The 19,607-nt window shown below is 45.0% G+C and overlaps 1 protein-coding gene across 1 annotated transcript; it reads left to right on the top strand.

Moving 5' to 3' along the window:
• Nucleotides 1-184: 184 nt before the first annotated feature.
• ATPsynE (ATP synthase, subunit E) lies at nucleotides 185-5,688 on the top strand. The gene is made up of 4 exons (XM_077645771.1): nucleotides 185-342; nucleotides 842-896; nucleotides 5,103-5,204; nucleotides 5,555-5,688. The coding sequence occupies exons 1-4, from the start codon at nucleotides 298-300 to the stop codon at nucleotides 5,608-5,610; spliced, it is 258 nt and encodes an 85-aa protein (XP_077501897.1). The 5' UTR covers nucleotides 185-297; the 3' UTR covers nucleotides 5,611-5,688.
• The last annotated feature ends 13,919 nt before the right edge of the window (nucleotides 5,689-19,607 follow it).

The following is a 19,607-nucleotide window of genomic DNA, read 5'->3' as shown; positions in this document are numbered from 1 at the left end:
AACATGAGCCATAAAAAATACAACCGCATAAAAAAATAAAACATAAATATGTGTGTGTCAAAAAATATTTATTATTTATACAACGTTAAAACTTTAGGTAACTATAATAAGAACATTTTATTAATAAAATGTACATTTTGTAGCGCCACTACGAGCATAGCATGAAAGTTTCCTAGTGGCATTCCTACGCTCTTTTAGGCTTCTCTCCATCGGCTGTACGCGAGGAGTGGTGCTTCGCTTTCGTTTGCCCCTGTAAACGTGTTTGTAATTTAAACTACTAAGTTGAACGACGATAATATGGTCGAATTAGCCCCTCCAGTTTCCGTATCACCTTTCATCAGGGTAATTGCCTTTCATGTGATCTTCTGTTAGCGCATTTAGTATATCGTGTAGCATGCACCGCCAGGACAGCAGAGGTCAAATGACCGGTCTCTGTTAGGAGATCGATTATGTGACCTTTGCAAAAGCTTGCATTTAACAGATGCGAATTTATGAACAACGTGAATCATTTTGTGGCAGTTGTAACTTCAGTAGCATCAGTTATATGACCGTAACGTTACGGTACCTAGCCGTGGTTTTCCGATCCAGCTTACAGATTGTCACGTTATAGCTGTCGACTGGCGCCTATGCATGTGTACTGTGTTGCTCGTCTTGACCGTTGGTTAGCGACTTTTATGTGTCTTGTGCGGTAAGCGTGGTGCGATGCATAACAGTCGGAAAAGGACACGGCTGGAGGCCGGCGATCTTTATAAAGGATCACTCGCTTCTGCTCTTCCTGCTACAGTGAACCAGCTTAACCAACAAACAACCCTTCGCTACTGTTTCCTTTTTTTCTTCGCAGGCTTGCCGGTGGGGCTTTCTCGCCGCTGGAATTGCTTACGGAGCCTTTCACTACAGTGAGTTGTAGCTGTGATTCCCACTCGGTGTACTCGGCGCTCCCTGTAAACTTTATTTGGCGCTCCTTTTTGAACCATTGGCGCAACAACATACGTAATGATGTTGCCCAGGTTGGCTTGTGCTCGTAACAATATTAATAGCAGATTTTATGTAATGAAATTGCGGTTTGGTTAGTCAAAATTGTTTCGCATCAGTGCTGTGCTGCAAAATGCAGAATACTACTGAAAAGTTTTTTCTCCACATTTATCATTTTCACTTTCTTATGTTGGTATCAAAGGCATGCGCAGGGTCTGCCATTAGGGGGAGCAAAGTTTCATTGCAGCCCCCCCCCCCCCCCACCCCCACCGAGGCCCCTACGGCCGAAACGCAGTGCAAAGCTGAGGAATGGTTACAAAAGTATTATTTAAATGCGGTGGAACTGCATAAAAATTGGAGGGGACACTTCAGCTCTGCCTTAAACGTATGACTTTATAGCATAATGGGTTAATTTCCAAATATGCAGAAGGCTATACTCTACTTGACATTCATTGATCCTTGGGAGTCCTCATATCCCTCCTGGTGCAGTGGCGCAGCGGTTAAGCGTGCCACTGCCCTGCAATAGCAGGTGCTTCCAGCAGTGGGCCTTGTGTGGCCCAGGTTGCTTTTCCCGAGCGGCCAGTGATTAATTTAATTGCCTCCTGCCACTATGGGCAATTTGTTCCATATCAAGTGGGCAGGTTGCGATGACGCTGCAAGGTCATGTGACTTAGGCGGTCCACCTGCCTCCTAGGTTGCTCTCTAGGGGCCACCGGCCAGAACCATGCTCACTACACAGACACCGGATTTTGTGGCGAATGGGGCTTTTAACACTTTCTCGTTAATATACAAAATGTACAAAAGTCCCTGCACCGCTGAGGCATCAGTGTAACAACGTGCTTCTGAAGGAATTTCCATTCTCTCTAAGCCACAGAAAATATGACACAACATCTGTCTTTTGTTAACTGCAAAAAAGAACCTGAAAATATTGCCTCCAAGTGACACGGCATGTAAACAGTTCTTGGAACACAACATCATGGGTCCTCGGCCGCCAGTATCGTCAAAAAACCTGCATGGCCATAATACTGCACTTTAAACACTTACGGGACGACTTGTCCAATGCAGTAAAGGTAAGGGGCAGACTTGGGAGGCCCCTTAGATGAATGGGCTGCACCCCCTTGCCCTCCCTGTGAGCACGTCTATGGCAATATTTATTAAGTGATCTAATCAAGCTATAACCATTCATCATCTGCAACCTTGGGTATATATTTCATTATTATTATCGTGTTGCTGACATAACTGTGGCAGAATGTGCTTGTTGAGTGTAAATTCCTATTTTTGTAATATATGTGTAGTGTTCAAAACTTCAATTTTATCCAAGGTTTTCTGGCTGCTTGGAGCAAAAGAACATGTTTACTGTGTGACTTTAAAAGCTGTCAACAAAGCTACTTGAAAGCATGAGGTGCATATGATGCCATAATTATGCGTACAATTTGTGAACTAGCATCTTTGTAGCTGCCACGTTGTCTGACCACAACCATGGGTTGTTGCTTACCTGCCTGGTTCAGTTGTTTCAAACTTTCTTGTTGAAACATATGAGCAGTTCACAAGTATTGGATTGGATGTCACTTCCAAGCTGTCTGTGACTTTACTTGCCATGTCAGAAACAAGTGCTGAAAAGCAGTCTGCAGGCTGAAAGCACTGACAGTCAGGTACTGCAAAATGCTGCCATATATAATTCATATTCGCACGCTTTACTGGTAAAATCTTGAGATTAACTTTGCAGGGTCACCTGTATGTAGGAAGGAAAGCCCAGGAGAGGCCCTCGCTCTCCGAGCTGCATGTCGAAAAGTATGCTGTAAGTCATGCGCTTTCACAAGGACTGCTGGGAGCCTTTGTTCGATGGCACAGCCAATAGTAACGTTGGATGCAGCGTCGTCGTCGTCTGCAGCATTGTCTGTTGCACTTGTGCAAGCACACTGAGACGGCGGCTAAGCAGGGGGGAGCCTTCACATCCGGCTTCAAAAAATGTGACATAACGGCCTCTCCTGAATTCTTTCCTTCCTTCACGGTCACCTGCATGCCCTTTTAGTCTTCAGAAATAAATGCAGTGCAAGTGGTCCTGGAAATTACTTTTAAAAATAGTTGCTGTAAGGAACCATAGAACTATGTCAACGACATTAAGGGTTTCCGCACAGCATTTCATGGCTGATTATTGCATTTGAAAGGTTTTGTCCGGTGCTGCCGAGACCAGTGCAGAAGAAATTGTGGAAATTGACGCATGCCACTGAAAGTTAATTTAGGTATAAAATTCAGAATACAACCAGATAGAATGGCTAAAAAATATCACTTTTCACTTGCTTGGTGGCAAAATTGGCTGCTACCAGTCAAAGTGCCGAATCTTCCACAAACTTAGCAGAAGCTTGCATGCTGTGCTTGCATTGTCAGGACAGTGTATGCCAAAGTGCCATGGTAGGTGTAGGTGCAGATTCCTGCTTATAGTCTTTTGGGTATTCACTACAGCGCTGCCTCGTGACCTAGCCATCTGGTAATGTCACAGGTTAATGGAGCTTTCATATTCCCACATACCTCCAGACGTTTCAGGCATTTGGGTCACATGACTGCATCGAAATAAATTTCTTTCCAAGTATGCACATTCCCTAAACTTTTACTGCTTATAGTGCATAGGTAATGTGCAGTGCTACTTGCGTTATTTTCCGTGTACAGTATGAAAACCACGCTTATGGCCTGGGTAAAATGTGCTGAAGAAGCACCTTTATGTTTTGCTGAAGCTTTCTGCCATAACAGCAGTAGTGAACATTTTTCTTATATTAAAGGGACACTGAGGACAGCTCCTGTCAATTTTTCTTAGATAAAATCAATTCAGACTTTCCCAATTCAATTTAATCAGTTTCTGTCTACGCTGATCTTTGTCCACAAGCAAAAAGATGAATTTATTGCCATGAAAATTGCATTTAAAATTTTTTCCACCGCTCGATTCAAACTCTTGACGTTTACACTGAAAAGGGCTCTATGACCCCTATTTTGAATTGAGTAGTGGTGTATCCCAGCCTTTCAGATCCATTCCCAAAAAACTGTTAACGTTCTGTAGTTTACTTGCAAAACCAACTGGTGATGGTGATGCCTTTGTCATTTTTTGTTTTGTTTTTTCTAGCTTGTAAAAACTGTGTGGTCAATGAAACCAACGTCTTTGTCGTTAGAATGCAATAATCTGTTGATACAGGCCAACCTCAATCTTTCCTAAGTGTCCCAATGCACCTTCCAGTTCTCAGCTTTGTGGGGCTAATAACCTTTTCTCTTTTCCGTGCTCTTGAAGGGGCTGCTAATCTTGTACTATGCTTCCATACAAGATTAGCAAACTGAAAATGTTAACTAAAAGCCAGTTGTCATTGCTAGAGCTTCATTTACATTAAAGCCCACTTTTCTTTTAATGCAATAGCATTAGAAGGCCATAAAGGCTAAAACTGTTCATCAGCATCTGTGTGAAGCCTTCACCTACCACCTGTCAACCATCCCCTGGCCTCTTGCCCCTCTCCTCCTCTCCACCTGTAGTGGAGAAGAGGGAGACGCCACACGAAGAATTACTCGGACAAAAGCAGACCTATGCGCAAAATATACAGCCTCTCGAAGAACTATCTGTGCAAGAATGAAGCTTTCCAGAGCTACTCCTTCTAACATTGCTCGGGAAGAGCAACCTGTGTCTCGCAAGCTCTGCTGGTGGCTGTATTTGAAACAGCCTGTGCAGTGGTGCATCACTCAACCGCTGCGCCATTGGGCTGGTAGCGGCATGAGGACTCGCCGCAATCTATGAATGTGGCACATTTTGCCTAGTTGCGTAGTCAAAATTTGGAGAAAATGAGAATTGGAATGTATTGGGGAGCAAAAGAGAATGAACTCAGAATTGGGATGGGATCAGAACTGGAATTAACTGCCGAGTGAAAGAAGGATGCTATCGTATTCCCTCCATATCAGTCATATTGTTCACCTCTAATTTTTAGGTTTTCTGCAAAGCTCTAGCATTACACATTATAGTAGCTTGCATTGCGCCGTGTTATTGTATGAAACTACTGTGAGCCTGTGATAGTTTTTCCTGCAGTGCCGATTATGTAAAGTCACTGCTGTCGTAGTTTATCTTGTAGTGAAGCATCTTTATTTTCTCGTTTCTGCAGGGCGGCTATCCCGCAAGGAAGCAAAGATCCGCGAGTATGAAGCCAAGCAAATGGAGGTCCTCAAAGTCAAGAGGGAAGCAGAAAAGCAGAAGCAGATAAGAGGTGACATTTTATTTACGTTTAACAGCTGGCTAACATTACCTTTGGGCAGTGTTAGAGGAATCACAAGTTTACACATGCATGCTGTATTCAGCATCTTTGAATAAAACACAGCGCTGTGACAGGTAATTAATTAAGAAGGAAGGACAGCACTTGTCCTACCTTCTTCGTCCTCTGTCGCAGCACTGTTTTGTATTCAGAGATGTACCAGCTAGCTCAACCCTTAATTTTACTGCTGTATTCTGTGGGTTTTGTGTTTTCTCTTTGTATGTTTTGCTTCGTGAAATTCACAAAAGTGCCCTGTCCATGCCCCTTAGTGAAAGCTGTCATCATTCTGTGGTTTTGTTTTTCAGAGGAGATGATCACTCTGGCGAAAGATGTGGGCGTTCCAGTTCCTCCAAACTTCTGAGAAGCACTCACAGCCTCTGTTCTTGGGATTCCTTAGTTTCATCATACTGAAGCATTAAAGCTTGTTTTCGTACCTAGATTGCAGTGTCAGTACTGTGTGCATTTTTCTGTAATGGAAGTTTCAGGTTATGCAGTAAAAATATTAACCAGGCTGCATAGAACTGTTTGCACTCCCCATAATAGCTTGTAAATTATTCACATCCATAAGCAGTGCATAAGTGCCATGTCGGCTGCAGTTGCAGTGAACCAAAGCCTACACTCGTGTATATGTGGAGGCCTTGTTCAAGAAGCCAAGTAGCCACTTACGTACTTGCTAAGTGAGCAAACAACTGTAGGAAGTGCAGTAACTTCCAGGAACTCTTGTAACATGCAGCTCTAGTAACTGGCTGCGGTGTGGCGGCACGATTGTGGTATATGTGTAGTTACCATAACAGCTGGGTTCCAATCTTGTGTTTTGAAACTGAGCTCATCCATGCGGGAGATTTATATTAAACTCGAGTAAATACTGCAAGCTGCTTTGTTGGATGGAATGACTGCCTTTGGAGCTTCTTGTTGGCTGCCCAACAAAGATGCATTTAATTCTTAATTTCTAAGAATTATTCAGAAATTTCATAAATTGCTTCAGTGTGGCAAAGTTGTTCAAATTCATTTTGCTCAGCTGTGTAAAATATTTTACTGCGTTATGCATGAATAGTAATTTAAGTTCGTAGTGATGCCCTCGGCAAATTGGCTTGAAGTTGTGCTATAAAGCACACACAAAGAGGGCTCTACTGCGGAAATACACTTGTAGAGGAGCCTTTGTAAAAACGTCAGAATATTAGCATTTCTTCAGCCAGAGAACGAGCAGAAATGATTCGTTGGAAAAAAGAAGTTAGCATAGTACAGCTAGAAGAAATATGAAAGGGAACACGTGGCCGTCGCACTTAGCGGTCCGCTGTCTCCGATATGCGGTGTGAATCAGCGGCAAAGTAGAAAGCATGGCCGGCTGCTCTTTCCGCAGATACCGTTCGTGCCGCCCATCCTGGTCAGCTGTCGGCGGCAGCGCTTTGCGAAGCGCGGAGGCCACGCGCTCCCATGTTCCCTCTCGTATTCCTTGTAGCTGTACTTGCTTTGGTTGCTGAGGGAAATTGGCTGTCGCTTGCCTTGTCGCTCGGATCTGCACCCACAGAAAATTTCGCTCGTCGCCCTGAAGTCCCCCTCGCGATTAGCCAATCGGACCCCCAGTGGCCGCTTCCGATTTCTCTCATAGCTCCTCCCTCGCTATCTGTCTTTACCTCAACAAGCGCGTCGTCTTGGTCATCGCAGCTGTAGAGAAAATATTAACTTTACTGTAGCTGTGAGGCAGACCCGTGGCATTTAAATAATAGAACAATCTGCTTGTCGGTTACGGAGGGATAACATTTGGAGCGGGCTACGAGCAGGCCCTCAACAGGGAGAGATGCGTGCACAGGCACCGAACGAAAGCATACCTTCCCCGCGAATCCGTAACAAGACATCGTCCCCGCAAGCACGCCGCATGCACGTTGCTGGTTCACGTCACCTGCCGCCTTCGCTTCCTTGGGAGTTGCTCACTAAGCGGACGGAGCGAGCGACGACGGTCGTCGCCTTGTCGCGTCTCTTTTAAAGCCAAAGCTTTACTGGCCGCGAACTTGCGATTTCGCCGTGGCGGTGCTCCGAGGAGGCACATAACGTCACAACGCGCGCCTCGCCGCGGATATTTCTCTCGCTCCCTAGTCACCACTGCACATGCGCCACTAGTAGCACTGAGCCACAGGTGTCCCGCCGCTGCACAGCGCCACGCCTTTCCTCAAAATCCAACTTTCAGTTTTCTCTTCTTTCCCTCCCTCCTTTATCCCTTCCTTTATGGGGCGGTTGGGTGTCCACCGAGATATGTGAGGCAGTTACTGTGCCATTTCCTTTCCTCAAAAACCAAACAAAACAAGTGAGCCGACGGCGTTCATAGAGTTCATTGGCGTTGACAACTTTGCAAAGGCCGTTCATTTTCACGAAAGGAAACACGCACAACTGGCTCCGTGGGTCAGTGGAGACCTCAATTTCGCTTTCATGTACGTGGCGTTGGTGTCCAACTGCAAAAGCCTGCTTTGATTGCGTTCCGCAGACTGGATAGGCAGCGCGCCCTCCCTGCCGCCCTGGGAGGTGTCATGCAGATGATGGTTGATCGCGAGAGATTGATCACCAAATGTACGCTGCGGCCTAGCTATTGCTGCAGTGCCGCATGTCAGCGGCAACGCTGTAAGCGCTATGCATTCAGGCCACATCTCTCTCTCACCACCGCCACATGTATCAAAGCACGAATGAGGCGTCCGCATATCCAGGGAGCCAGTTATGCGCCCTTTCCACAAAGCCATCGCTGTCTAGAACATTGTAAACGCCAATGAACACAGTGAACGCTGACACCTTTCGCTTTGTGTATCCTGGATTAGCTGAGCTAATCCACATAAATTTTCGCGAGCATGGAGGTCACTCTTAAAGATCCCCAGGCGGTTGAAATTATTCCGGAGCTCTCTACTGTGGCACAACTTTACCTCTTTCACTCTCACCTTCCCTTCCTTCACGGCGCAGTTCAGGTGTCCACCAAGAAGTGAGACAGTTACTGTGCTATTTACTTCCCCAAAAACCAGTTTTCATTTGTTTCATACAGCAGCTCTTTGCTTCCACGACATGTTAAGGATCTTAAGCAGGCTGGTGAAGGGTCGGAGCGAATTAAGACGACGCAGCGGCGACTGTATACAAAGCAATTTAATTGCGTTGGCATTCTAGACCTTTCCGGCGAAAAAGCGAAAAGGAAGCCGTGGTCTCTCTTCCTTGTGTGTGTGAAGCCTCCACCCTCCGTTGAGTGCACATCCGGGCACCCACAAGTAAAAAATGCACCTCCCATTTAGGAGCTTCCGCCCACCACCTTACACTCTCCAGCAGACCTCCACCCACCACACATCTTACCACCGCTCTACAAAAGCGCCCTCCCGTGGGTGCACATACGGGCACCCACCGGTAGAAATGCATCTCCTGCATACGAGCCTCCACCTCCACAGAAGCGACGGCGAAATCCATGCAATTTAAAGACGCAGAGGGAAGGCGATCAGTGTAAAATCTAAATGTACTTACAATCAGTACTAACACAGATGTACTTACAATCAGTACTAACACAGACTTGTCACATCGCATCGCATGATCGCCTGCGCATTTTTTGCATGCCTCAGGCCCCCGACCCCAGCACGCAGGCTCAGGGGACGGGCCGGGGCCTCCGCGACTAAGGACTGGCAAAGAGACGCTGCGTCTTCGCGGCTTCGGCCGCCAGGCGGATTGCGCGTAGCTGTTCAGCGGGGACCTCGCTTCGCAGCAGGGCCTCCCAGGCATCTGACGTCCAGGGAGCCAGGGAATTCCCAAATTACGTGGTCGAGGGTCCCTCTCACCCCAACAAGTCCGACATTTGTCATCGTATTTATTTTTGGTTTGGGTATGGTTGTACCAAACCGGGTTTACAAAATTTCCGGCCTGCAGAGGACGCCAAGCGACAGCCCCTCTGTTTGTCATGCTGCGGTCCGTTGGTGGCACCGGTCTCCTTCCTAATCTATGATTTTCAACCATAAGACGCTCATCCATGCCCCCGCAGACAGGTGACCTCAACCTCAACTGTGACGTCACAGCTACAACTACTGTTGAGACCAAAACATGAAAAGTCAATCATAAATAGGTCTTGTTTCTGGGTTTCATTTTTTCTTGAATTAGTGGGGGGAGGGGGAGGAAATCGGGCGATATTTTTTAGCAAAAAGTCGGGTACAAATCGGGATGTCTTGTTTCTGGGTTTCATTTTTTCTTGAATTAGTGGGGGGAGGGGGAAGAAATCGGGCGATATTTTTTAGCAAAAAGTCGGGTACAAATCGGGATAACCAGCAAAATTTTTCCACAAATCGGGTATTTTCAGGTCATTTTAAATGTGCAGCGAGCAACAGCTTACTATTAGCGCTCGTTTTCATGCGCGACATAAAATACTGTTTTTTCTCTCGTTATTTTCATAAACAATATGGAAATAAAAATTCAATAAAATACTGATAAAATACAAAATCAAATATTCCTTTTTTTTCTCATTTATCGCAAGCACTTTGTCAAAAAACGTGTAGCGCTTGGTACTATGATGCCAATAAAATGTCTAGTGAGTATACGTGTTTTGGCCTCTTGCTTTTGGAGCGTACTGTAATTTCCAGTACATAGTCTACACCCTGTGAATAGTCCGAGGGGCTCAACTTTGGTTTAAAAAAAGATTTCTTTTTACTAAATTGTCCGCTCCCGGTACATCACATTATCCGCACTGCGTATACATATACCAGCTGTTACAGGGAAGACTAAGTAATTTTCAAAAGTAGGTTTTTGGGGGTAAAAATATGGTTTTTGCAGCATAGTATTACCAGTGTTGACGGACACCAGAAAGCAGGTGACTTTTCTTAAGTACTAAGCTGGTTAACTAACTTTTGACAATTACCTTTTTAACTATCACAGCTAGGCAACTGGTTGCAATTAGAGATTTGTAGCCGGTTGTTTGTAATAGCCATATTAGTTTTTAGAATTCCGAAAATGCGATTATCCTCCGCGCACCCGCCGCGGTGGCTCAGTGGTTAGGGCACTCGGCTACTGATCCGGAGTTCCCGGGTTCGAACCCGACCGCGGCGGCTGCGTTTTTATGGCGGCAAAGCGCTAAGGCGCCCGTGTGCTGTGCGATCTCAGTACGCGTTAAAGATCCTCAGGTGGTCGAAATTATTCCCGAGCCCTCCACTGCGGCACCTCATTCTTCCTTTCTTGTTTCACTAAATCCTTTATCCCTTCCCTTACGGCGCGGTTCAGGTGTCCAACAATATATGAGACAGATACTGCGCCATTTCCTTTCCCAAAAATACATTATTATTATTAACCCGACCGCGGCGGCCGCGTTTCGGTGGAGGAGAAACGCAAAAGGCGCCCGTGTGCTGTGCGATATCAGTGCATGTTAAAGATCCCCAGGTGGATAGGATAGGATAGGATAAACTTTGTTGCTCTAATTACAAGGTCATTCAGCGGTCCGACAGAGCGGTCCGACAGAGTTCTTCCACTTTCCTGATGGTAATATCTTCTGTCTGGCAGGGTTGGTGCCCCTATTCCAGGGCTCCACTGAGGGTCAAAATTATTCCGGAGCCCTCCACTACGGCACGTCTCTCTTCCTTTCTTCTCTCACTCGCTCCTTTATCCCTTCCCTTACGGCGCGGTTCAGGTGTCCGCCGAGATGTGAGACAGATACTGCGCCATTTACTTTCCCCAAAAACCAATTTTGTACCAGCATACATGCGCTTTCGAAAAGCATGCATGCAAATCAACCTTTCCAGTGCATGTAACTAGTCAAAAAAGCCAAATTTTGTCGAGCCACAGGGCCAAGGACGGTAACCGCTTTTTCTAAATTCTAAAAACTGATAAGGCTATTTCTAAACGACCGGCTACAAACTTCTAATCGCAACTAGGTGCCTAACTTTAATAGTTTAAAAGTTCATTATTAAAAATTAGCTAACCAGCTTACTAAAGAAAATTCACCTGCTTTCCGATGTCCGCCAACACTGCTAATATTATGACGCAAAAGCCACACATTTAATCCAAAAAACCTATTTTTGAAAATTACTTAAAGCCTTCCCTGTAACACCTGATATAGAATCGCGCTGGCCATGTCATGCTATTTTGGCGATACTGAAAAAGAAGTAGGCTGTATAGTCCGCACCCAGATAGTCCACGAAGTCCCAAAAATGTAATCTTTAGAGCATGTGTATAGCCCGCGAACTCTATACTGGAATTTATGGTATTTTGCGAACTTGCCCTCAAATTAAACCGCGCCATAAATAAGCGTTAAAAAGATTTCAAATCATGAGTTAACTGAAGGCACCCCGGTATAATAAGCACAAGATAACCATTAATTTTCATGCATTGTCTTCAGATTTGTGCACTGGAAAACTATACGGTTTCCAGCAGGCTCATTTTCGGGTAGAACTGGGATTAAACCTCACTTTTAAAAAATCAGTTCGGGGTGCAAAGCCCAGTTTTACCCGAAGGGCCCTAACCATGAATTATTTGCTGTCTAAAACTGCCGCAACATTTCAAGAGTATGAAAACAATGCGAAGCGCCTTCATCAGCACAGGGAACGTTCTGCAGATAATCTACATTATGTTCGTAGGAATTTACGGGCAATCATTTTCATCCGAAGGATAGAAGCAGCCCGCCTCAGTAAGCAAGGTGTGATAGCAACATTCGCTATACTTGCATGGGGCTTGAAGTAACGTATAGCCGATGAAAGCAGAAAGTCGCATGAAACAGTGCATAATGTTAGGAACTTTACTTTAGGAAAAGAGTATATACCTATACAGGAGGTCGAAAAAATGTGTAACGAGATGAAACGATCAGCGGTTTGCGATCGCACGCCGCCGCATTCACTGTTTCCGCAGCGCCAGATGCTCGTCAACCTCATGCTCATGACCGCTGGTGTGCAACCTCTCGTATCTGTACCAATAAGGCCACGCAGCATTTGACAGGTGTGCACTGCGCATTCTGACGTCATTCTATGTAAAGTATTAAAGATAGTACACAAATACCACAATGTAAAAAAAGGGATGAATAGGTGAGTGAAAGCAGTTTCACAGGTTGCTCCAATGTGCCGCGCACTAAAACTTCCGCCCACATATATAAATGAGAACAGACTGAGCGATTTTCGCTACAAACTGCGAATCCTGGAGATGAGCAAGCGCCGGCAGAAGCAGAGCTGCACACATTTTTCTTCGCCGGGCTAGGTACAGGCAGCGAAGAGCGTGCTAAAAGTCACGCGCCACATTGTCCACTGCCTACCCACAGTCGCCAAGGGGTGCTACTACTGAACCCGAAGTCACGGGATCGAATCCCGGCTGCGGCTGCGATGTTTGTTCATGTTTAACCCCCAGGTGGTAGAGATTCCATCATTCCGAGTCCTTTATGCGGTGTGGCTCATGTGCAGTTTCGGGATGTTATGCGCCACATACCACGCCTGTTTACAAGAGGAATTTAGAGACCTGGATTGGGAACAGGTGGGGATAAGAGTTCATGGAGAATACTTTAGTAATTTGAGATTCGCTGATTAGGTTGCTTTTTTAGGTCACTCAGAAGATGAACTGCAAAACGTTGTCAATGACTTAGACAGGCAGAGCAGAACGGTAGGTCTAAAAAGTAACATGCAGGAAACCAAAGCAATGTTCAGCAGTGTCGGAAGGGAACTGCAGTTCACAATTGGCAGCGAGGTGTTGGAAGTGGTAAGGGTTTTTTTTTCTGGGGGAGGGGGGAAAGGAAATGGCGCAGTATCTGTCATATATCGGTGAACACCTGAACCGCGCCGTAAAGAAAGGGATAAAGGAGGGAGTGATGGAAGAAAGAGGTGCCGTAGTGGAGGGCTCCGGAATAATTTCGACCACCTGGGGATCTTTAACGTGCGCGTGCGTCTACTTAAGGCTGGTAGTGACCGCACGATCTGAATCACGAGAGCGAAATAAGTCGAAGAATAAGAATGCGGTAGAGCGCATTTGCCAGCTTCTGTGAGATCATCGATGGCAGTTTACCGATATTCCAATCAAGAGAAAAGTATAAAACAGCTGTATCCTACCGGTGATCACCGATGGGGCAGAAATGTGGAGGCTAACGAAAAGGAATGAAGGATTGTTTGGCGAGTGGCGCATGATGCAAGAGAACAGCGGTGCAACCAAGACAGCGCGAGAAAGAACACGACACATGCGCACACTGCCAAATGTTAATTTGTCAGAAAAGAGGCATATTTATAACACCGAAATCATGCACGTGGCACATCGCATGATCACTTCAAACATAGCCAGCAACACGAAGGCTTGCAAATATATAAATAAGCCTTCTAATCGCTTGCGTATAAAGCATTGCTATCTATGTCTTAACAAAAGATAATTCTTAGCTAAAGCAGTGTCAAACAAGGAAGCAAATGCAGTTGGAATACTAAAACACAAAACTAAAACAAAAAAATTCATTAACGACAGAGTCAACTGCAGTAGCAAATGAAACAACAAACAACGCACTTTTTTTTCCGGCCCTGCAAGCCCAACAACAGCAAACGAAGGTTTCTTAACGAGACCTTATGCAATTGTACAAATTTCATTGCGTCGCCAACATGCATGTACTGCCTTCCATTTTAATCAAAAAGGCCTCCAGTGTTTCACGCGCTACCAGATCGCGACTCATGCCGCGGAATCTAGATGCCACTTAGCACCAGCTCACACTTGCATTCTTTGCAATGGGGTGGAAAATTGAACCCACCCCCGTTTTCTAGCGATTTCTCGCACCCCGTCATAAATACAGCGGCTCGTCTGGCCTATGTAGGCTGCTCCACACGCCAGTGAGATATTGTGCACCACACCAACCGCGCAGGGGACGAAAGGCTGGGCATGCCTGTTTTCGCACTGGTGTTTCTTCTTTTGCCTAATCCGCGAGCGTAGCCCGCTCAGATTTTTTTGCTACCTGCTCGAAACGTATCTTAGTGACGAATTTTTCCCTCTCTTGTAGATGTTGTTGGATCCAGATGTTGACGTGGAGTGGTAGAGGGCGGGTCTCGTGAGTGACCCGGGGGGCGCACTTCGCAACTGGCGAGTTCAGACAGGTGTGCAGGTCTTCTGACGGTGAGACACTTGGAAGGCTTTCCTGGAGAAGTTGTTTATTACAATATATGTACACAACTGGTTTACATCTACCGGAACATTTCGGCCTCTCTGCTTTAACTAAAAAGAAAACCTCAAAAAACTTCCACTACTCCGGACCCTTTTACCCTTTTATTGGTCATCTCAGAAAAAAAAAACATAAATGAAAGAGAGAGAGAGCCCGGACCAGCAACGCTTTGCCGGGCTTAAAGCCAATAAAAAAATAAATAAAAGGAGCTAAACGCTAAAAAAAAACTTAATTTACAGAGAAAAGCAGGAAAATAGAAACAACAAACAAACAAAACATAAAACCCCAAAGAACAGACAGAATGTCACAGGGAATGTCAGCACAGATGAAGTCACAGGCACAGTTGGTCCAGACACCACAGACAGACAGAAGCACAGATAAAGTCACACGGCCAACCTGTCCTCCCGCTGCTCAAGGAACTCGCGTCTCCAACTCCTCGGCCCGGGACCACCACCGGCCGCACACGACCGATCTGTCCGGCTGCCACACAATCGACCACCAGCGCTCTCCTTAGCGCGCACACATCCTGTTGCATTCCCACCAGAACTCCATCTTCAGGCAATAGACAATTCTACCGCCGAACTTACTCTTTAGCCATAGATGACTTTCGCGCCATCTTTCAGGCTTAAGCTATCACAACGAAAAATAAAAGTACACGATATCAAACGCACGCATCAATGCAAGCCGCCGTGGCTAACTATAGAAGGAACTACAACGAGAAGAAACAAACAGTTTAAAACATACGCGTCGCTGTTCGCCGCTCTGGCTAGCTAGCGGGAAGGGTTAAAAAAAAAAGCACAACGCCGGTCCTGTAGTCGTCTCATGTGTCGGACCGACTTCGAAAAACGAACCATTCCTCACTCGCTTCGACCGAGGAACACGGAACTCGCGCGCGGCGCCGTTCTTGGTGTCTTTTCCCCCTTTGTCGGCGCGCATTCCCGTGCTCCCCTTCGGCGGCACTCCTCACGCTTTCCCACGACGTACGCTAGCTGCGTCGTGACAACCTTTCACAGGCTATGCGCCACTCGGTACATGTAGGTAACCACTTGTGGTCGCCTAGTTCCCAGCTTGGCTTTGGCATTTCTATGGCCGTCGATTTTTTTCAGGGAGGTTCTCGCTACTCCACTCATGAGAGAGCACGGGAAGCCAGCCACCTGACGCCCGTCTGAAGCCTTTTAAATTCAGTGGACACGGGAACAGCTCTTTCGACCAGACGCTCAAACGTTTCCCCTTTACAATGCAGGTGGGTACAAACCTTCCTTTGTATGCGAGGAGGAGTAATGACGTATGCTTGGTGCTGTTCCCGTGTCCACTGCTACTGAACGAAGTTTTTTGCGAATGTTTTTCTATGGCCCTCTTGTTGTTATGCGCCGGTGACATTGAGAGCAACCCCGGGCCCACAACCCTGCGCTCTGATTTGCTTCTTGGCATCGAGGCTTTGCCCTCTGATTCCGCGGACCAAATGAAAGTTATTTTTCTGATGCTTAAACGTGCTCATACACGGTCTGTGCAAACCTCTAAAACTCAGAACTTGCAGCCGATGTTGAAGCTATTAAAACGGGACAAAAGAACATCGAAACCAAAACCACGGCTATACAGAATCGTCTAGATGTACTAGAAGAAAATTACAAAAGCTAGAAGTCGTCAGTCATGAAGTCTTCAGCATACAAACCCAAACCGAAGAACTTTCTGAGATAGTCAGCACTTTGCAGACACGAATAGACGATCATGGCGACAGGTCTCGACGTAAGAACTTAATATTCTACGGCATTCCAGATTCTTATGAGAGATGGCAAGAGACAGAAGTGATACTAACTTCTGCTCTTAACAAATGTCTAACTGATCCCCTTCTTCCTGATGCATTTGATTCGAGTGCATCGTTTGGGAGTTTTCAGGCCGAATAAATGTCGCCCCGTCATAGATAATTTTTACAATTGGGAAACAAAAGACGCCATTCTCGCTACACGTAACAGTCTGAAGGACACTAAAATCATCCTGGAAGACTTTCAGCAGCAACAAGAATCGCTCCTAAAAAGCTTCTTGAATTTGCTAAAAGCCAACCCTGTGCCCCAATACACAAATTGCGCTACAACAAGTTGCATATTAGTGACAGCTGCTACATGTATGACTCGGCCACGGACGCTATTGTGAACATTGCGACATGAAGGACAGGCTCTGGTTCCCCCGCAGCCTACTGCGAACCCAGCACATCCTAGGCACTCGTGAGGGGTAGTGGTCGGACATCTAAAGCCTTTGTATCGGTTATTTTCACTAACATCAGAAGTGTTCTTAACAAATGTAACTCGTTATCATCAGCTATCGACACGTGCTCTGCAAAAATTATTGCTCTAACAGAAACCTGGCTAACCGCGCATGTCCGTGAGTCTGATATCTTTCTTAACGCTCATCGTTTTGCAATATTTCGTTGTGATCGTGGAACACAAAGAGAGGCGGAGGCGTGCTGCTGGCGATTTCAAACAATATCACTTCATCGTGTGTGCACGTTCAGACTGGCTTAGAAATGGTATGGGCAGCAATAACGTTTAATCACCAAAAAGCCACAATAGCAGTCCGCTGTCATCCACTATCTTCCTCCCCCACCCTCTGCAATGAACTACACGATGTCATTAATTCTGTCACTACACGTTTTTCCGCATCTCCGATATTTCTACCAGGTGACTTTAATTTTCCAAACATCACTTGGAGCTCCGACATTCCCAATTTGTCGCCATTCTCGTCTCTAGCTAGTGAATTTTTGGATGTATGCTGAGTTTTCTCTTTACAGCGAATGTGCACGCAAGCCACAAGACTAACAGCTAATGTTGCCAATACACTAGACTTAATCCTAACTAGTCGACCGCAATAGTTTCACCTATAACTTATCTCCCTGGCCTTAGCGATCACGATCTCCCTAATTTTTCCTTTAAGTTCACTTGTCCAGAATCTAACAAAAAGGTAACAGTGATATGCGACTATAAGCGAGCCAATTTTCAGGCAATAAACACTGAACTCTCTTTTACAGACATTTTTCTTGATAGTTTCGACAATCTAACTGGACCATGTTTTCGTCCAAAGTAAACCAGCTCACTGAACGGTTCATTCCTCAACGCACCATCATCAATCACACTAATGCTCCCTGGTATAGCAATCATATCAAGCACTCATCCAATAAAAAGAAGCGACTTTATCGTATCGCTAATCTTTCCCCCACTAGAGAACGTTGGGCTTCGTACTCGGCTGCATCCGAGGCGTACGTGCAGGCAATTAAAGGCGCAAAGGAACACTTTCAGTCACAGATTCTTCCGTCTATGCTCACAACAAATATTAGAAAATTTTGGCGCGTGATTAATCCCACGACTGAGGAAAATATCGTCCTCACCGACTCCTCTGTTGACCCTATTCCTTCAGACCTTGTTGCCTCAATTCCTAACCATTCATTTGCTGAGAACTTTTGTCATATCTGCTGCACACATGCCTACATCTCATAATCACTATTGTGCAACTATGTCGCCAATATTATTTGATACTTCTGGTTTCATTAAACTTATTGATAACCTCAATCTTCATTCCGCTCCAGGCTGTGATCGTATTAGTGCTAAGTTTTTGAAAAACACTTCAGCCTATGTTTCCATTATGCTAAGAAAAATTTTCCAACAGATGACCAATCTATCCTACCGAAAGAGTAAGAAATTAGGAAGGTGATTCCAGTCTAAAAGTCGGGTGGCAGAACATCTCCCCTCAACTATCGTCCCATCTCCCTAACTAGCACACGTTGCAAAATGTTTGAACATATAATATTTACAAATCTTGTTAATTTTCTTGAATCAAACGCTTTCTTCTCATTGGCACAACACGGTTTTCGAAAATTTTACTCATGCGAAACTCAACTAATATGTTTTACACATTGCATTATACCATATCCTTGACCAATCATCACTAGCTGACTGTATATTCCTAGATTTTAGTAAAGCTTTCGATAAGGTATGTCACAGACTCCTCTTATTGAAACTAAGTAGCAGAAATGGATTGAGTGTTTTCTCCTTAATCGCTCACAGTTTGTTACCGCTAATGGTTTTAATTCCGGTTTTACTGAAGTGCATTCAGGCATTCCTCAAGGCTCAGTTCTTGGGCCTCTTTTGTTCTTAATTTACATCAATGATCTTCCGTCTCTTGTTAACTCTCATATCCTTTTTTTTTGCGGATGATTGCGTTATTCTTAGAGAAATAACCGATACTAATGACAGCTGTCTACTTCAATCTGACCTTAACACTGTAGCTAACTGGTGCAAGAAATGGTAAATGCAATTAATTATTAACAAATGCAAAGTCATGAGTGTTTCAAGAAAATATACCGCCCCGTCTTCGTATTACATTGATAACATTTCTTTAGAGTCTGTAACATCATATAAATACCTTGGCGTTAACATCACTGATAACCTAAGCTGGTCTCTTCACATCGAACACGTAATAAACAATGCTAATCGCATGCTAAGTCACTTGCGTTGCAATTTTTTCAACGTTCCTTCTTCTTTGAAACTTTTGGTGTATAAAACACGAATTCGCTCCAAACTGGAGTATGCATCTTCAGTCTGGGGTCCTACTTATGACATTCATATTAATGCTCTTTAGATGGTTCAAAATAACCCTGTGTGTTTCTTTCTCAGTAATTACAACCACACTGCAAGCATAACTACAATAAAATCTAGTCTTTCTCTTCCATTGCTGTCACTTCGTCGCTAAGTGTCTCGTATCGCTTTGTTTCACAAATTGTACCATCACCCCATACTGCGCGCTCGCCTTATCCCACAGCCATTTTATGTATCCCATCGTACTGATCATCCTCATAAAGTCGGTTTTGATTCTTGTAATACCAAATATTTTTCTCTTTCAGTTTTGCCGCGTACCTCACGCCACTGGAATCACCTTCCCGCAGATATTTCCCACCTTAATAATTACGAGATGTTTCGCAAAGCCATAGATAACATTGTATACTCGGGTGTTATTTAAATTTGTCTCTCTGCTGTATTTTTTCTAACTTATTTCTTGTTTTTTTCCACTACCCCTCTGTAATGCCTCTGGCCCTGAGGGGTTCAATAAATAAATAAATAGTTGGTAGTGTGCATGTGTCTTGTTCTTTCTTGTGCTGATTTAGTTGCACCGCTGTTCTCTTGCTTGCTGACGAAAAGGAATCAGCTTAAATTAACAACGCAGTGAACTGTGGAAAGCAAAATGATGGGTGTAGCGTTAAGAGACCGAAA

This window comes from Amblyomma americanum, chromosome 1 (assembly GCF_052857255.1).
Source record: "Amblyomma americanum isolate KBUSLIRL-KWMA chromosome 1, ASM5285725v1, whole genome shotgun sequence".
Taxonomy (NCBI): Eukaryota; Metazoa; Arthropoda; class Arachnida; order Ixodida; family Ixodidae; genus Amblyomma; species Amblyomma americanum.
The sequence above is the reverse complement of the archived record's forward strand: the minus strand, read 5'-3'. Positions and strand labels throughout refer to the sequence as shown.

Coding starts and splice junctions, on each gene's coding strand:
- ATPsynE (XM_077645771.1), top strand. CDS start 298: ATGGTCGAATTAGCCCCTCCAGTTTCCGTATCACCTTTCATCAGG. Junction 897..5,102: donor TTACGGAGCCTTTCACTACA/GTGAGTTGTAGC, acceptor TCGTTTCTGCAG/GGCGGCTATCCCGCAAGGAA. Junction 5,205..5,554: donor AAAGCAGAAGCAGATAAGAG/GTGACATTTTAT, acceptor TTTGTTTTTCAG/AGGAGATGATCACTCTGGCG.